Source organism: Phoca vitulina, unplaced genomic scaffold, assembly GCF_004348235.1.
Source record: "Phoca vitulina isolate PV1807 unplaced genomic scaffold, GSC_HSeal_1.0 scaffold30, whole genome shotgun sequence".
NCBI classification, from domain to species: domain Eukaryota; kingdom Metazoa; phylum Chordata; class Mammalia; order Carnivora; family Phocidae; genus Phoca; species Phoca vitulina.
The window spans coordinates 24,672,638-24,691,202 of NW_022589733.1; the positions used below are offsets into that span (position 1 = coordinate 24,672,638).

Below are 18,565 nucleotides of genomic sequence, written 5' to 3' on the forward strand. Positions count from 1 at the left end.
CCCCCGGCGAGCGCCGCCGGAAGCCCCGCCCCCGGCCGGTTGCTAGGCTCCGGCAGCCGGAAGTCCCGCCTGCCGTGTGGTCGCCGCCGCCGCCGCTGCTGCCGTCGTTGTTGTTGTGGTTGGTTCGCTGAGCTCCGCGGCTCCGAGAGCCGGCTGCATCCCTTCCCCGCCGCCGCCATGAAGTGGATGTTCAAGGAGGACCACTCGTTGGGTAAGGGCTCCGTCAGGGGCCGGGTGGTGGGGGTCGGGGCGGCGGGTGGGCCCCCTCCCCCACCCGGGCCGCCCTGGGCTGGGCCGGGCGGGGCGGATGCCGCGCTCAGGCCTTGGGTCGCTGAGGCCCCGGAGCCCCGGGCGGCTGCCCACGGACCCTGTGCCGCCCTTCGCCCTTCTGCCGGGAGGCAGGGGCCGAGGGCCGAGGCCGCTGAGACGCCGGAACAAGGGCCCGGGGCGTGCGCAGGTCGCCGGGGGAGGTGGGCTGGGGTCCCCGGAACCGGGGGCCGGGCAGGCACGACCGTCAGCCGGGTCTGTGTCTCCCACAGAACACAGATGCGTGGAATCCGCGAAGATCCGAGCGAAATATCCCGACCGGGTTCCGGTGAGTGCACTCCCCGCCCCCTCACCTCGCTGTCACCCCGTCGTCCAGGACTCGTGATAGGGCCCCGGGCCATTCAACAGTTGACAAGTTGAGGTTACAGTAGCAAACAGGCCAGACTGCGTTAGGGGCCTTCCGGGGCCGTGGCGTGAGGGGCTTGAGCGGTGCTGTTCAGGGTGCCTCAGTGCTGAATCTCCGGATCTAGGCCAGCGAGCTGTCTGCAGCCTCTGGGCTCCCTCGCCAATTATGTAAGGAAAGATGTTCTAGGACAGGGCAACAGGTCACTGCCACTTTTGGGAACAACGGTGGAGGGAGACTGTCACTTTGGTCTTAGAAGTGGTACTTTAGTCTCAGGACACTCATCTTTAACTTTGAGTCTCTATCTTTACTTGACTTCTAGCTCCCTTTCCTCACCCTGACCCTGTCATCCTTTCATGACCAAAAGAATCTGAGAAGCCTCTGAGAACCCCTTCTCTCGTGGTTTCTCCTTACTCAGTAATAAATATGATCTTATTATTTCTTCCACGGTAGGGGATAAAGTTTCTATAATCCTTACTGATTTTTAAAGGACATCCATGCCTGTCATTGTAGCTCTTTGAACAATTCCTTTGAGGAGGGGTCAGAGGGACACATTTGAAACCTAGTTCAGGGAGAAGCAACAGGCCAAATGAGGAGCTTGGTTCTTGGCTGGCTGGGATTGCCACTCATTCCTATTAGTCCATCATTTCCTGTTTCCTGTGTTCCTTGGGATCTTACTTCCCCTGTAGTGTGAAGGCAGATCCATTCTGGGGTCCTGGAGTAATTGGCTGTAGATGAAACCCTCACCAGATATTCTCAGGTCTGCCCAGACAAAATGTTGAAAAGGTTTGTAGGAGGAGCTGTGTTTCTCTTACGCTTGCTGAGATCCAGGATGATAAACGTAACTGACCACAGAAAAGTACTTTCCGTTTCTGTATCATACATTTATGTCAGTTCTTAACCTCCAGAGTTAAGAGTTTGTGGTTTATTAAATCAGGGGCATATTTTCCAGTGTTGTGCAGTTTCCCACCCACCTCCTTGCCCACATACTATTCATCAGCTCCCTGACAATGCAAGGCTAGAACAGTGCAAGGCCAGAGCCTCATGTTAGAAATCCAGTCTTGATCTCTCTTTGCTTTCCTAGGTGATTGTGGAAAAAGTCTCAGGCTCTCAGATTGTTGACATTGACAAACGGAAGTATCTGGTTCCATCTGACATCACTGTGGCTCAGTTCATGTGGATCATCAGGAAAAGGATCCAGCTTCCTTCTGAAAAGGCAATCTTCCTGTTTGTGGATAAGACAGTCCCACAGTCCAGGTGAGAGGTGTTTACTGGCATTGGCCATGTGCTCGGCTGTTTACAGAACTCTAAATTTTGGAGGTTAGAAAACTCTTAGAGGTCCTGACTGGAAATCTGGATTTTGTGCTCCCTGACATGAGGAGCTCAAGGAAAATAAGAAAGGGCTGTAGTACATGGGAATGTACTTTGGATCAAGAAGATAGAACAAGGTTGGACTTAAGGAAAAAAAAATAAAAGAAATCTAGCCTCAGACCCTCATGAATCCTTTAAAACAGCTGAGGACTTACTTAGGCTTAAGCCATCAGTAGAACTGAAGCCTAAAATGAGGTTTTCTTCAAATGACCCGTGAAATAAGTCCTGTCATTCTCTACTGGGAGCTTGTGGGCCCTGCTGAGGCTCAGGTTCAGTTAATCACCCTGCTGCTTGCTCTCCAAACTTAGTTCTGTGCCACTGTGCAAGGCTGTAGCTGCCTGATCCTCAGGTATGCCGAAATGGCTGCCGTCCAACAACAGGCTCTGAGGTCCCTTCGCAGACTTACTCCTCCCTGGTGCCACCTGCTCCGACTGTCAGAGTAATTGCCCCCTTGCTCTAGCTGTTGTGCTGCCTGGAAGCATTCTTTGGGATAACTTGGGGCCTGAATCTCAAGGCAGGGGCATTACAATGCCCTTCTTCTGTGTATTTGATAGCCCAGCTTTAGTCCCCTGTGGAAAAAAGAAGATGAACTGGCTCCTTCTAAATTCCTGGTCAGTCCTTTGCCATTACTGGTTGAGTACTAGCCGCTGAGCCAGATGCTAGTCTCTCCCGAGTGTGAGTTCCTGGCTACCTTTCATCTTGGAGACTCAAACTAAGTCTCATTTGTTACCCCCCAAAAGTAGTACTTCTAAAACCTAAGGCTTTCAGAAATCCTGGGAACTAGCCCAGTGTGGCCAAAATACGTTCCCTTTGAAAATCCTTGAAAGCTCCAGAAAAGGTGTAAGCCAAATTCCAGTCCTTTTCCTTTGAAAGGTAGAGAGCTCTGGCTGTTTTTTGGTCGGATTTTTGCTTTCCCAGTCTCCATCACCTCCGTTACCTGTGTTTGGCAGAGAAGCAGGTTAGGGGAGAAATTAAAGGTTCTGCCTGAGGAGATAGGCCTGGCCCTGGCTGCTGGGTGCCATTGATCTCCTACAGCTATAGTTCGAGAAGCTGGGGTGTTGGCAGAGGCAGTCTTGCTGCCTATTGGGGCTCTTCCAGCTTTCCTTCCCAGGCCTCTAGGCATCATGGTGCTGGGTGCACTTTTCATTGGGGTAGGAAGCCCTGGGCGTCTGTGGTCACACTCAGCTTCTCTTAAGGTGGTGGGGAGGTAAATCTTCACTCATTCCACCTGCAGCTTCTGCAGTCTCGATGACCCTGTCTTTCCTCCTTCCTGGAGGTGGCTTCTTAGTGGCGGAAGTAAGCGACTAGGACCTGTGACATTGAATTTATTATCAGTTCTGAGCCTCTGATATTTCTTAAAGGAAATGAGCAGGCTTCTGGAGACATTGTTACTCTGGTGGCTCCATGTTAATCTAGCAATTAAAATGGCTGTAGATTAGCAACTGCCCCCTCCCTCCATTATCCCTGAGATATAAATAGAATTGGAAATGAAAAGTGATTCACAGGGCAGCAGAGGCTGCTTCCTTTTCTCCCCCACTCCCATTTGCCTTTCCAACCTGGTAAGAATCTGCCCTGAAGCAGATGACACCAGTGACCCAAGTCAGGATTTTCGAGAATCACTAACCGGGCTTCCTCTGCCCAGGCCTTTGGCCCCAGTTAATGGCTTTCTGTCCTACACTTAATGCAGCAGTTTGGTTTTATTAAGGAAAATTGTTTCTAAAACAAAAGTTGTGTGTGACATCATTGGGCTTTATGCAAATGATGATCACCTGATGGCAGCACACACAGAATTGCCTCAGGGTCTCCCGTGAAAGCTGGTGTGTGTCTCAGCCCTGCCATCTCCTCCCCAAGGCACTTCAGCCGCAGCCTTTTCCTCAGCTCCTGCCAGCCCCCTTAGGGAAGTGTGGGGCCTCCCTTAACCTTCCACCAGTGCTTGCAGCCTTCAGAGAGTCGCTGGGGGGATCGGAGTTGGGAAAGGGTGAACCCAGGCCTGCAGCAGCCCTCGCCCATCCCATAACAGAGTTGCGAGAGGGTCACGTGCGAGGTGGGAGGCTGAGCAGAAGTGACTTCAGTTATTCTTGCCTTGCAGTGCAACTTTGGGAGAGTGTTCTGGAACACAAACGATCATCATGTAAAAATGTGATTGTTTAGAGTAGTGAGTATTAAATACTGATTCTAGAAATAGAGACCAAGGCAAGTCCCTGAGAGTTTTACTTCCTAAGTTCTTTGAGTTCTATTTTTTTTTAAAAGCAGGGCAGAGGGGGTAGGATCTCAACTTCCTTTTCCCATTTAGCGTTGGAAAGTTGAATTCTCTGCCTAGGTTCCTGCATCCAGAATCAGGCCAAAAACAAAAGAATTGTGCCTTGGTGCAGACAGAGCTCGAGAAAGATCAGCGTACAAGCTTCCCAGTCCTGGCATTAGAGGGGAGCCCAGACCTGGCAGTGGTATCTTATCTTTTAGTCTTTGTTTAGAACACAGACGAGTCTTGTTAATCCCCATTTAAAATAGAAACAGTAGTATATTAATAAATAAAATATCTCTAAGATGTGATAATTTGGGAACGTTACATTTGGAAACTGGTGTTAAGATTGTGGTGCTTAGTTGCTTCTTTGATTTTAAAGAGATACTAAGTAAAAGGAAGTTGTGAGATCTTACAGTCCATCCTTTATTTAGAAATGTGCTTAAATTAAGCACTTTTGATCATTTCTAGGTAAATACCTCTTCAAGGGTTTATTCCAGCAGTAATGGAATAGGATTTATTTATATCAGAGAAAAATCTGACAAAAGGAATAGCCAGTAAATTTTAATTTTTTAGAATGTCGGGAGCCTTCATGGCTACGATACCTTTCACTTTGAGGTGGTTGCCTTTCCAAGGTCCACAGCGGTGGCCATTGTCCTCCCACCTTACCCCCTCCGTCCTCCCTGCTGGGAAAGAGAGCAATCCAGGTCCAGTGGAAGCACGTGGGCTCCAAAGCAGATGGGTGACCAGGTGTGTGCCCGTCAGTCCAGCCAATTCATGAGTCAGGCTGGAGCCCACAGCCTTCACGACCTGACCTTGGTCGGGGACCACGGGAAGGTTCTGCAGGGATTAGGCACCCACTCAGTTCTGGGTTGGCCTCCCCCCAGTGCACGCGCTCTCGAGTAGCTGAAAGCCAGCGTTCGGCCCCAGCAGCACGGCCGTTCCTGGAAGTGGACCCTTCTGAAAGGCGCCGTTAGTATTGGCTCGTTTGTCTGAATGGGGGTGACACTGAATGGGGGGTGAGTGACAGAGCTTTAGCAGTCAGTTTAGGTTCACTAGATTCAGTACGTCAGGGTCCCACCACACCTTGGATTGGCTCTGTGGCTTGAATCTGCCATGGGCTTTTCCCATGTCTTTGCACCCTTCTGGGAATGAGTGCATGTCTTAGCTGATGCCACAGCGGTGTGCTTTAGTATCAGGGTCTGGAGGTCATCCCTGGGTGTCTTCCTCAGCCAGTAACTTGGGCGGGAAGCCTCGGACGTGCAGTGTCGCCCGCAAGTTGTCAGGCCATCCAGCAGGCCTGTGCCGCTTAGCCTGACAGGCGCGTAGGAGAGGCGCCGGTGTGCGTGAGGATGCTCGGCACCCCAGCTGCCGCCTGCCCAGCGCCGCGTGGCTCGGGGCCTCTGTGACCTCTTCTCAGAGGCTTGTGGAACTTGTCCTGAACTGACAGGCCAGCCCGCTGACGAGGGTTGCGTTTTGTCCCCCTGCATTTGCGTTTAACTCTTTAATGGGACTTAGTGTAAACCGTGTTTGTGGCCAGCTCTTTTTGGCTCCAGACCAGATTTTTCGGACTTGGTCTGTGTGTGGCCTGATCCCGTAAGAGCTGTTTTGAAATCATATTGTACAGATGTCTCAGTCGTCTTTCATGGCACTCGGTGACACTCAGAATCGCCCACTCGGTCACAGGCTGCTGAATGAAAGTGTTCGGGTCCCAGCCTTGAGTATTGTCATTTTCCAAGTTCCTGCCCAAGGGCTGTCCTCAGTGTAAGGACCCAGTGCTGCTGCCAACTGAGTCAAGTTTCCACACGAGGCTGTGTGACAGAAAAGGAGAACAGCGAGAGGACTCTTACAGTCATAGCACACCCAGCCGGTTGTCACATTACAGGATGCGAAGGAAAGAGCCCTGTGACATGGAGCCTGGTGGCAGCCTTCCTCGGGCATCTGTTACAAATGTAGAATCTCAGGCCCCACTCTGACCTCCTGAATCCAGAGAGGCACTGGGACCAGACGTGCAAGTGATTTCGGATGTGCGTGCATGGCGTGTGCATGCGTGTGAGTGAGTGACCAGCAGTTTTTAAGTTTTTAAATTATTTTTTGAATTTTTTTAAAGATTTTTATATATCTGACAGAGACATAGCAAAAGAGGGAACACAAGCAGGGGGAGTGGGAGAGGGAGAAGCAGGCTTCCCGCCGAGCAGGGAGCTCGATGTGGGGCTCGATCCCAGGACCCTGGGATCATGACCTGAGCTGAAGGCAGACGCTTAACGACTGGGCCACCCAGGCGCCCCTACAAGCACTGTTTGGGGGAGATCTGTGCGGAAGGTTTGAGATGCTGACGTCAGGGCAGTAGGACAGTATTCACTTGGAGGCGGCAAGGCTTAGTGCTAAGCATGTGTCCTAGCTTTGTGATCTGGAGTGAATCATTTAACTACTCCGTGTCTCACTGTTATTATTGCCTCACTTTTATTATTATCCATAAACTGTGGACTGTGATCCTTGTGAGGTTATGTTGCCTCAGAAGACTGCCGTGAGGATAAAAAGAATGAATATAAACACACTTAGAACAGTGCTTGGCACGTAAGTGCTATCATAATTAGGAGTTTTATGATCACCCTCTATAGCTGCTGGGGCACTGGTTAAACAAATTTATAAACCTAGGTTTTACTGAAAAGACGATGCAGTCTAAAGACAGGATTGAGAGCCACATGATGATGGGCCTCCGCTCGCAGAGTCTCACCTGCCTTAGGCAGCGGGGGCTCCAGTGGCCATTGTTCACTGCAGGCCAAGTCTGGGGGGGACCACCAGTGTTTATGTAGTTCCTCAAGTATGTCTTTTCCTTTTTTTTTTTTAAAGATTTTATTTATTTATTTATTTGAGAGAGAGGGAGAGAGAATCTGAAGCAGACTCCCCAGTGAGCACAGAGCCCGACGTGGGGCTCAATCCCGTGATCGTGCGATCACAGCCTGAGCTGAAACTGAGTCAGACGCTCAACCAGCTGAGCCACTCAGGCGCCCCTCCTCACGTATTTCTAATTCAGCAGTGGGATTTGGAGTATTTGCACTGGGGCTTCTCACCTGTTAGGAACGGAGCGCATTTAGTGTATCAGATGGAACCAGCCCTGACATTGGAATCAAGGGGTGGCTGCCTTTGAATTGCACAGTTCTTTTACTTCTGCCTCTAAATCCCTCTGGTAATGGTCGTGGGGAGATGGTAGGACAGGTCCTCATCAAGGTCATCCAGGACATGTGGACGAAGTGGGGCTAGGAGAGTTGTGCAATAGCTGTAGCTGTTTTCCCTGCCGCCTCATCCCGAGGCATCTCCGAGAAAAGCGCGATCGATTCCTCGGGGCATTCCCAGCCAGGGGGGTAAAGGTCTTTTTGAGAGATGCAGCTCCGTGTCAGGCCTTTGGCTAGTTGCTCGCTCCTCATCCACTTCTAATCACAGGGCTCTTAAAGATAAGCATCTCAAACAAACAAACAAGTAAGACAGATGGGGTTGCCTAACTGGCTTAGTCAGTAGAACGTGCAAATCTTGATCTCAGGGTCCCGAGTTCAAGCCTCACTTTGCCTATTTAAAATAAGAAAAGAAAAGAAAATACATTAAAAAGACAAGCCCCTATCTCCCTCTGGCAGAGAGACTGTTTCTCCACCTAGCTGCACCTGGAATCATTCTGGGCATTTTTAAAACATACTGATGCCTGGATCCTACCTCCAGAGATTCTGATGTAATTGGCCTGGGGTGGGGCTTGAGCCTGGAGATGTCTTAAAGCTCCCGTGTGATTCTGTTGTATAGCTGAGGTTGAGACCCCCGCTCTAGGGGGCCTCATGCGGGGGTTCCTCCCTCTACCCACTGTCCCTCAAGTCCTCACATGCTCCAGGGCAGTGCTGTTGAGAAGTGGCACTCGAGCCACATTTGTAATTTAAAATGTTCTAGTACATTAAAAAGGAAACAGGTGAAATGAATTTTAGTAATATATTTTATGTATCCGGTATATCCAAAATGTCATTTCAATATGTAATAGAAATTGAGATTTTTACATCCTTTATTACATGGCAGGCTTGAAATCTTGTGTGTGTTTCACACTTAAAACACATCCCAGTTCAGATGAGCCTCGTTTCACGCGCTGCCTGCGGCCAGTGGCTACGGTCCTGGACCAACTGCAGGACGTTTCTCTCAGAGCAGAAATAGCACGAGTCCTTACGTTTCACATTCCAGGTTAAGAGCTCGGGAGCACCGTGTTACGTACCAGATGCTGATGACAGGTCATTTGTATTCGTACTCATCCACCCCCATGTTGTTACTTAAGAATTCTCATGGGCCCACGCCGCCCACCGGGCCAAGCCGGCAGCTGGGCAGGAAGAGGAGGAAAGGGAAATGCCCCCTTTATACTTGCGGCCCGTATCCCTGTTACATGGAGGTCCCACGCGGCGCGCTGGGAGAACACTGGCAGAATGGGCCAGGCCAGGGTTGCACCTGCGTGAGGCCCCAGGCCCCTCTGTCGCCCCGTGGCCCTTGTTGTACTGAGTCCTGCATGTAAGCATTGGTTGTGGCCTGGGCAGCTAGTGACCTCTGCTGTCTTCAGCTGGCTCTCGTTGACCCCACACGCGGGGTCACACTGATGTTTAGCCCATGTCTGTCCCTCCTGCCCCTCTCTCGTACAGTCACGTGGCCAGAGCTCGCCCGGGGTGCCCGTGGTACTAGGCTTAACTGTGGAGCCCGTACAGCTCAGATCCACGGCAGAGGACTGGATTAGGTCTCCTGTGCTGCAGTCTGCCTTAACGGTGTAGGGAAAACCAGCTTTCCCACCCACACACGTTTAGTTTGAGCACTGTCTATTTCTGGAGGGTTCTTAGGAGCGTTGGGCAGGGTTTCTTTGGATCCCAGATACAATCTGAGAGCTTTTTGCATTACATGTGAGGAAAATAACTTTTCTTTGATGGCACGGATACCGATCGCTGGGGCACAGGGTTTTTGGTGGGGGAGCTTCCACAAGATTGAACCCACTTACATTTATCATGTTAGGCACAGATTATAAACCTTCACATAAGCCTGTAGGAGAAGCAAGCCCCATGTAGTCTTCTTTACCTTGGTCCTCCACCCACGCAGGGATGGGCCTCTTAGGCTCTTAATTTTGCTTAGGTTTTTTTCTCTTGCCCTTGGCCTCCAGAAAGAAACAGGTACTAACCAGGCAAGCCCACTGGCCTCTGAAGGACTAATTTGAATAATTTGGTGTGAGGGTGCGGCTAATGGCCTTCCCTCGGGGCAGGAGGACGGAGCTTTGATTCTAGTCTTATTTACTGATTGCCAGAGGCCTAATTTAATCTTAATCTTTCATGGCTCCATTTCCCTTCTATAACACAGGATTGTTGGCACACAGCAGTGTGGAGATTGGAATTACTTTCATTTTCATGATCTGCCACCCACAGAATGGCAGAGTAGCTGGTTCAAGCAGTCACGTCCCTTATCCCCAGATCAGCTTTCTTCGAACACCTGGACTCAGTGACCAAACCCAATTCTCAATGTTGTTTTTTCTTTTCTTTCAAGCCTAACTATGGGACAGCTTTACGAGAAGGAAAAAGATGAAGATGGATTCTTGTATGTGGCCTACAGTGGAGAGAACACTTTTGGCTTCTGAGGGCCAGCGCTGGGCTAGGTGCACCGTTCCCGCTTGTGTATCTTGTAAATAGCCGGCCATTTTCAGTTCCCAGACCTCTTCACATAGACCTAATTAGTGCATTTGTAACTGGATTTATTTCTTAATATATTGGAAGGTTTTGTTTCCTTAGATTAGTAAATTATCATACAGAGTTTTATTTTGAGTTTTCCTTCTTGTGCACTGTCCTCATGGCTGTACTCTCCAGGGAACTTGTTCTCTGAGGATCATTATTTAATGAAGATATTTCCATATTAAAGTGAGGTAGGTGGGGTATTAAAGTGAAAGGGAGGGAGGTGATGCATTTCTTCTGGATTATGTTTGAAGTGTTAAAGATGGCTAAGTATTAAAAGCACCCAAATTAAGTCCTTAGCAATCAGACACTTGCTTCACTAGATTTTGCCAACTGCCAATCATGTTGGACTGAGCTAATCTGTTCCTCTTTCTGAAACTATTAAAGTAAATAATTAACAATAAAACTTCCTCTTATAAAGGCATTGCAGTGTGACCATGTCCTTTATTTACTTGCTTGCAGAAGGGTCAGAGCAGTGGTTCGGGGTCTGCTAGGCCAGCAGGAGGGTTTGTGGGGCCCCTGGCTGCACAGCCTGGGACGGGCTTTTGTTTTGATGGTTAATATATCCACATGGTTCAGATAAAAGATTTTAAAAAGGGAGACCTTGAGAGGTCCTCCCACTACTGTTTCCTGACTCCCTAACCTTCCGCCTTATGGGAAACTACTTTAACTAGTATCTTGTTTCTTTCTGGTATTTATTTTTGGAAGTATAATTAAATATAAATATATGTCCTTATTTCCTTTTTTTTTCTCTACAAAAGAAAACATTATATATATTTATGTGTGTTGCTTTTTTTTCATTTAACAGTATATCCTGCTGACCTTTCTGTATCAGTTCATAGGGAGCCTTTTAGTTCCTTTTTACAGCTAAATGGTACCGCGTCGTGTGAATGTCGTTATTACTTACCTAGTTCCTAGGCCCCTATTAATGGCATTTGGGTTATTTGCAGCCTTTCACCACTACATACAGTGTTGGGATGGTAACTGTACACACACGACCTCTTACGTGCCCCTGCACTCTTCATGGGGCTGCTCTCCAAGCCCTCTCCCTAGAAATCACAGTTAGATTTTCCCATGCCCACGAGTTTCATGATTTCTCACAAATGAGTGTAAATACATAGGCTTGCCAGAACACAAATGCATCTAAGAGGAAAGCTTACTTAACTTTCCCAAATCTTCCTTGGATAGCCTGTGTTGGATGCTAGAGCCCTACGTAAATAATCAGGATAAAGAAACTAGGTATCATCCCGCGATCTAGGAACATGTAGTTAAAATGACTGCCTTAAACTGTCTACTGGGGAAGAAACAAAGATCTTCAGCTTTGTCTTCCCCAAATTATAAAAGCAACCCGTCGAAGCTGTCTACTGAGGTCAGCTTCCCAGTTGGGACCAGAGGAATCATTGGTCATTAAGCACTGTGTTGGTCTTTCCCAAACCTGACCCAACAGAGTCAGCGGTCTCTTTGCTGGTAGTTTTGGACTAGAAGCAGATACAAGCTGACCCCTGAGTGAGCACGGGAAAGGGAAGGAACAAGTTCTGTGTTGAAGGGAATCTTGTTTGTGGTGACGTACACCCAACTCAAACTGGCTTAAGCTCTAAAGAGGCAATTTATTATTTGAGTTAGTGTACAGGGAAAGTTCACTGGCTTCAGACAGCTCCAACCAGAGATCAAATGGTAACATCAAAACTCTTTCCTCTTGGTTTTGTTTCCCTCTGTGTTGACTCCATTCTCAGGCAGATTCCTCTCATGTGATGGCAGAGTGGTCCCATCAGCTTAGCAAATCCAGTGGAAGAGCATTCTGAGGACAATGTTAAAAGTCCCCTGGAGGGCTCTGGCTTCACTTGAATTACCAGAGAGCCCCTCACCCTTCCTGCCTGAGGCAGGGACTGGGTGGGAAGGAATGGTTAAAACCCTCAACAGTATAAACAGAATAGGATTATAGAGAAATGGGGGAGGGATAGCTTTCCAAAGGCATTTTGATCTGTTTCTGTTTACAACCACAAACCCACAAATGAAACTGAACAGAAATAGTAGAGGGAAGGAAAAAAAAAGCAAGGGTCACTGAAGCCAGCTGTGTTTGTTTGTTTTTTTTTCCTTTTAAAAGTAATTTATAGGGGTGTCTGGCTGGCTCAGTTGGTAGAGCATGTAACTCTTGATCTCCGGGTCGCTGAGTTTGAGCCCCATGCTGGGCATAGAGATTACTTAAAAAAATTTTAATTAAAAAATAAATTTGAAAAAGTAATTTATAGTTTTTATCGAACACTCGTTGGATGTCAGATGATTTATATATATTATTACGATTAGTTTTCAAAAGACACCCATGAGATACAGGCAGTGTAATTCTCATAGCTCATCGCTACCAAGTGACGGCTGAGACACCAGACGTGAGATTGAAGAGGAAAGACAGCTGGCGGTGTGAGATCATGTTATGACGTCTGTTTTTTCTATTTACAGTGTTTTCACACTGCTGGACACTGAGGCACAAACAGGAATAAAACATTACCCTGTCCTCCAGATGCTTACAGTATTATTTGCTTACCTACACATAAGCAAATAATTACAAAGTGGTATTAGAAACTATTCTTGGAAAAGAAGAGGGAGTAGCTGTTATCTACCAAAAAAAAAAAAAAAAACCCATTGAGGAAAGCAGCCTTATTTGTAATTCCAACAAAAATGTATTTGTAAATCTTGCCCTTAAAATGTAGCATCTGAACGAAGGATTGAAAAGTTAAAAAAAAAAGAGCATCTAGTTTCCCCCAACTCTAGTCCTTAAAAGACAGTAGCAAGATTTTACAGATGAATTTTATCAAACTAGGTAAGGAATCCTTAACCCTTTTTAAACTTTCAGGGATTAGAAAAGGAATAATTACAAATTCATTTTGACACTGAAAATCCCAATGCCAAAACTTCCTAAGAGAAAAATGACAGACTAATCTCATTTATCAACACAGAAAAATCTTAAATAAAATACTAGTAAATAAAATTTAGCAGTGTACTAAAACAGTCATGACCAGGGTGTCTGGGTGGTTCAGTTGGTTAAGCATCTGCCTTCGGCTCAGGTCATGATCCTGGAGTTCTGGGAAAGAGCCCTCCATTAGGCTCCCCGCTCAGCGGGGAGTCTGCTGCTCTCTCTGACCCTACCCCCTCTTTTTTTTTCTTTTTAAACCTTTGTTTTAAAAGATTTTATTTATTTGTCAGAGAGAGAGAGGAAGAGAGAGACAGCACAAGCAGGGGGAGCGGCAGGCAGAGGGAGAAGCAGGGTCCCTGCTGAGCAGGGAGCCAGATGTGGGACTCGATCTCAGGACCCTGGGATCATGACCTCAGCTGAAGGCAGACGCTTAACCAATTGAGCCACCCAGGTGTCCCAGACCCTAACCCGTCTTGTGCTCTCTCTGTCACCCACTCCTTCTCAAATCAATCAGTCATGACCTGGTAGAACTTAGCTCAAGAATGGGTCATATAGTCCATCATTATGTCTACTAATAAAATATACCAAATTAATAATTAAAGGAGAAAAACTATAGGATTATCTCATAGATGAAGAAAAAACACCTGAAATAAAACCCATTCATAATTTTTTAAAAACCTCTTAGCAAATTAAGAAGGGCACTTCTTTAACTTGATAAAGAGAATTCATAAAAAAATCTAGAGCAAATATTATTTAAAGCTATGATAAATAAGGCAGTGTGGTGCTGATATTGGGATAGACAGATACACTAATGGAACAGAACCCAGAAGTAGATCTGTATATAAAACATATATCATAGGTGGCATGACAAATCAGTAGGAAAATGAACCAGTCAACACATATAAATGGTACTGTGAAGTCTGAAGGGTGAACTTCGTGGTATGTGAACTCTATCTTAGTATCCTCAATTAAAGCTGTTAAAAAAAGTCTATCACTGCTTCTACTCAACGGTGTCCTGGCATAAAGCCAATACAGTAAGAGAGGAAGAGTAAATGAGAGGCATAAAAATGAGACAGGAAGACTAAATTGTTCTTATATATAGACAGTGATAGTCTACACAGAAAAATCCAAGAGAATCTGTAAAACTTAGAACAAATAAAGTTCAGCACGTTTGCTGGATACCAGAGGAGTTACAAATATGGATGTTGTTTCTACATACCAGCTGTAACCAATTAGGGAATATAATAGGAAAAAAGATCTTTTCTTTTTTTTTTTAAAGATTTTATTTATTTATTTGACAGAGAGAGACACAGTGAGAGCAGGATCACAAGCAGGGGGAGAGGGAGAGGGAGAAACAGGCTTCCCACGGAGCAGGGAGCCCGATGCGGGGCTCGATCCCAGGACCCTGGGATCATGACCTGAGCCGAAGGCAGACGCTTAACGACTGAGCCACCCAGGCGCCCCAAAAAGATCTCCTTTTCAATAGGAGCAAAAATCTGTAAGCGCATAGGAATAAATTTAATATGATATGCAAGACCTTCATGGAGAAAATGACGAAACATTATTGAAGGACATGAAAGAAGGCCTAAATAAAAGGAGAGATACACTAATACACCATATTCGAGGATGAGAACACCCAATATTGAAAAGCTGTATATTGCCCCAGATTAATCTATAATGCAATTCCAATAAAAATCCCAACCAGTTTTTTTTATTTTGTTTTGTTTTGTGGAATCCAACAACTGATGCTACATCCAGCTAGAAGAGCAAAAGGCCAAGAATAACCAAGAAATGCTAAGAAAAACAAGCTGGGGAGACTTATCTTAGCAGTAGTTAACTAATTAAGACTGCACCATATGGCATAGAGATAGACAAATAAACCAGGAAACACAACAGAAACCCAGAAACAGACCATGTTTAAAATATAACAGTGATAGCATGAAAATCAAAAGGGAAATGATGAACTAGTTAATCTCTGATTCTATAATTGGCTATATATATGGAAAAATTAGATCCTGGGGCATCTGGCTGGATCAGTCGGAAGAGCGTGTGACTCTTAATCTCGGGGTTGTCCGTTCAAGCTCCATGTTGGGTATGGAGATTACTTAATATTAAAAAAAATAGATCCCCATATTTTAACATGCATAAAATAACTTCAAGATAAAGATCTAAATGTGGAAAAGCAAAACTTTAAAATCTAGAAATTTAGAGTATATATGACCTTGGAATAGGTAGGGAGTTCTTAGACAAGATACAAAAATACGGTAGGGGTGCCTGGGTGGCTCAGTCCATTTTAAACATCTGTCTTTGGCTCAGGTCATGATCCCAGGGTCCTGGCGTCAAGCCCCACTTCGGGCTCCCTGCTCAGAGGGAAGTCTGCTTCTCCCTCTCCCTCTGCCTCTCTGCCCCTCCCCCCACCAACTCCCATGCTTTCTCTCTCTATCAAATAAATAAAATCTTAAAAAAATACAAAAGAAAAAAAATTTTTTTTTATTTTTATTTTTTATTTTTTTATTTTTTTAAAGATTTTATTTTATTTATTTATTCATGAGAGACAGAGAGAGAGAGAGGCAGAGGGAGAAGCAGACTCCCCGCTGAGCAGGGAGCCCGATGCGGGACTTGATCCCAGGACCCTGGGATCATGACCTGAGCCGAAGGCAGATGCTTAACCATCTGAGCCACCCAGGCGCCCCCAAATTTTTTTTTTTAAAGATTTTATTTATTTGACAGAGAGAGACACAGCGAGAGAGAACACAAGCAGGGGGAGTGGGAGAGGGAGAAGCAGGCTTCCTGCCGAGCAGGGAGCCCGATGTGGGGCTCGATCCCAGGATCCTGGGATCATGACCTGAGCCGAAGGCAGACGCTTAACCGACTGAGCCACCCAGGTGCCCCCAAAATTGATTAAGTACATTAAAATTAAATTTCTTTTTTTAAGATTTTATTTATTTATTTTTGAGAGAGAGAGAGAGAGAGAGAACAAGTGGGGGGAGGGGCAGAGGGAGAAGCAGGCTCCCTGCTGAGCAGGGAGCCCGATGTGAGACTCGATCCCAGGACGCTGGGATCATGACCTGAGCTGAAGGCAGACGCTTAACCGACTGAGCCACCCAGGTGCCCTAAAATTAAATTTCTTAATTAAAAAAATAAAAGACTTTTGCATAAGGAAAAAGGTACTATAAACAGAATAGGAGCCACAGATTAGGTGAACACATGTGCAACAGATATACTTTTTTTTTTTAAGATTTTATTTATTTGACAGAGAGAGACACAGCGAGAGAGGGAACACAAGCAGGGGGAGTGGGAGAGGGAGAAGCAGGCCTCCCGCCGATCAGGGAGCCCGATGTGGGGCTCGATCCCAGGACTCTGAGATCATGACCTGAGCCGAAGGCAGACGCTTAACGACTGAGTCACCCAGGTGCCCCGATACACATTTTTAAGATTGAGAGAGAGAGAGAGCATGGCAGGGGGAGGGTCAGAGGGAGAAGCAGACGCCTCGCTGAGCAGGGAGCCTGATGTGGACTCTATCCTGGGACTCTGGGATCATGATCTGTGCCGAAGGCAGACGTTTAACTGACTGAACCACCCAGGCACCCACAACAGATATAAATTAAAGAATTCATATCCAGAATAAATAAAGAACTCTTTCAATTTATTAAGATGTAACAGCCCAACAGAACAATGGGCAAAGGAGAACAACAGAAAATTCTTAACATTACTCAAGGCCACTGTATATGTTGCACATTGCACCAACTCCAGAGTGTGCTTTTCAGAATACAATGTGAATAGTGCCCCCTAGATTTGCTCAGTGCACAAGCTCTACACTAAAAGATACAATCTTATACTATATGGTTGATGGCCCTGTGAAAATGCAAAGGAAAGTAAACTATGGGATACCATTTCACATTCATCAAATTGGCCAAATTAAGTTGTAACATTTAAAAATGGTAGGGAAGGGGCACCTGGGTGGCTCAGTTGGTTAAGCGTTTGACTCCTGATCTCAGCTCAGGTCTTGATCTTGGGGTCATGAGTTCAAGCCCCATGATGGGCTCCACACCAGGTGTGGAGCCTACTTTAAAAAAAAATGGTAGTGGGGTGCCTGGGTGACTCAGGTTAAGTGTCTGCCTTCGGCTGAGGTCATGATCCCAGAGTCCTGGGATCGAGCCCCGCATCGGGCTCCCTGCTCAGCGGGAAGCCTGCTTCTCCCTCTCACTCCCCCTGCTTGTGTTCCCTCTCTCGCTGTGTCTCTCTCTCTCTAATAAATAAATAAATAAAATCTTTAAAAAAAAAATGGTAGGGAAGATGTGAAATATCTGGAATTCTCATAACTGCTTCTGTGAGTGTAAACTGGTACCATCACATTGGAAAGCAATTTCACAATATCCAGTGAAATTAAAAATGCAGATAACCCATGACCTAGTAAATTCCATGTCTAGGTATATATCCTAGAAATATCCCCACCCATGTACAAGAGACATATCCAAGAATGATCACTGCACCCTTGTTTGCCTCAGCAAAAAACTGGAAACCAGCTAAATGTTCACCAACAGGAGAATGGAGGGGTAACGTGGTATATTCCTACAAAGGAATATTATACAGCAGTTAAAAAGAATGCACTAGAGGTAGGTATGGCAACATAAATAAATCTCCAAAATGGTGCTGAGGAAGGAAAAAAGCAAGATGTAGAAATATATTCAGCATGTTATCATTTAAAATTTAAAAACATGGGGGGCTCCTGGCTGGCTCAGTCGGTGGAGTGTGTGACTCTCAATCTCATGATCGTGAGTTCGAGCCCCACGTTGGGTGTAGTTTACTTAAAAAAAAAAAATCTTTAAAAAATGTAAAAACAGGTGGCGCCTGGGTGGCTCAGTCGTTATGCGTCTGCCTTCGGCTCAGGTCATGATCCCAGAGTCCTGGGATCGAGCCCCGCATCGGGCTCCCTGGTCTGCGGGAAGCCTGCTTCTCCCTCTCCCACTCCCCCTGCTTGTGTTCTCTCTCTCGCTGTGTATCTCTCTCTGTCAAATAAATAAACAAAATCTTTAAAAAAAATAAAAAATAAAAAAAATAAAAATAAAATGTAAAAACATGCAAAATAATCATATGTATTGCTTAAGGATGCAAACTTATGTAATAAAAGTATAAACCATGTCATTGAGGATGGTGACTAACGGAGGGGAATAGTATCAGGGAGGCAGGGGAGGGGGGTGGTGGTGGTAAATGTTGGGTTTCAAACACAACTAGTCCTGTTTTATTTCTCCAGAAAATAAAAGCTTGAAGCAAATACAGCAAAATGTTTACTGTTAACTGTATGGTGGGTGTTACTCCTTTTATCATTATGTGTGAAATATTATCCTAACTTTTTGTTTCTAAGTTACATCTGCAAGGAACAGAGACTGGGTCCTTCCCAAAGAAGAACATACAGGTGCCTCCGTTTCTCGCTTCCCTTTCTTTCCTCCGCCCAGGAGAGGCTGGCTCCTACTTCTCTGGCCCTGCACTTGCTGAGGATGCCAAAAATAACCTTGTCCCCCCCAGTGGGGGAGGAGGCAGGGAACAAGGTTCTTAGTTCCTGCCTTCCTTGTCTCTCTTTTCTAGTATAGTCTACCCTTTAGATTACTCCCCTGAAGCTCCTGTCTTCCCTCTGGCCTCCCAGCCACACT

The 18,565-nt window shown here is 46.3% G+C and overlaps 2 protein-coding genes across 2 annotated transcripts in view; one reads left to right on the forward strand and one right to left on the reverse strand.

The window, feature by feature from the left end:
* The first annotated feature begins 33 nt into the window (after positions 1–33).
* Positions 34–10,430, forward strand: GABARAPL2 (GABA type A receptor associated protein like 2). The gene is made up of 4 exons (XM_032424211.1): positions 34–211; positions 540–595; positions 1,755–1,927; positions 9,825–10,430. The coding sequence occupies exons 1-4, from the start codon at positions 178–180 to the stop codon at positions 9,913–9,915; spliced, it is 354 nt and encodes a 117-aa protein (XP_032280102.1). The 5' UTR covers positions 34–177; the 3' UTR covers positions 9,916–10,430.
* Positions 7,245–18,565, reverse strand: part of ADAT1 (adenosine deaminase tRNA specific 1) — a 46,573-nt gene continuing 35,252 nt past the window's right edge. Inside the window, exon 11 of the transcript XR_004301780.1 lies at positions 7,245–7,847. The gene's annotated coding sequence lies outside the window, so the exon portion shown is untranslated. The remainder of the gene's footprint in view (positions 7,848–18,565) is intronic.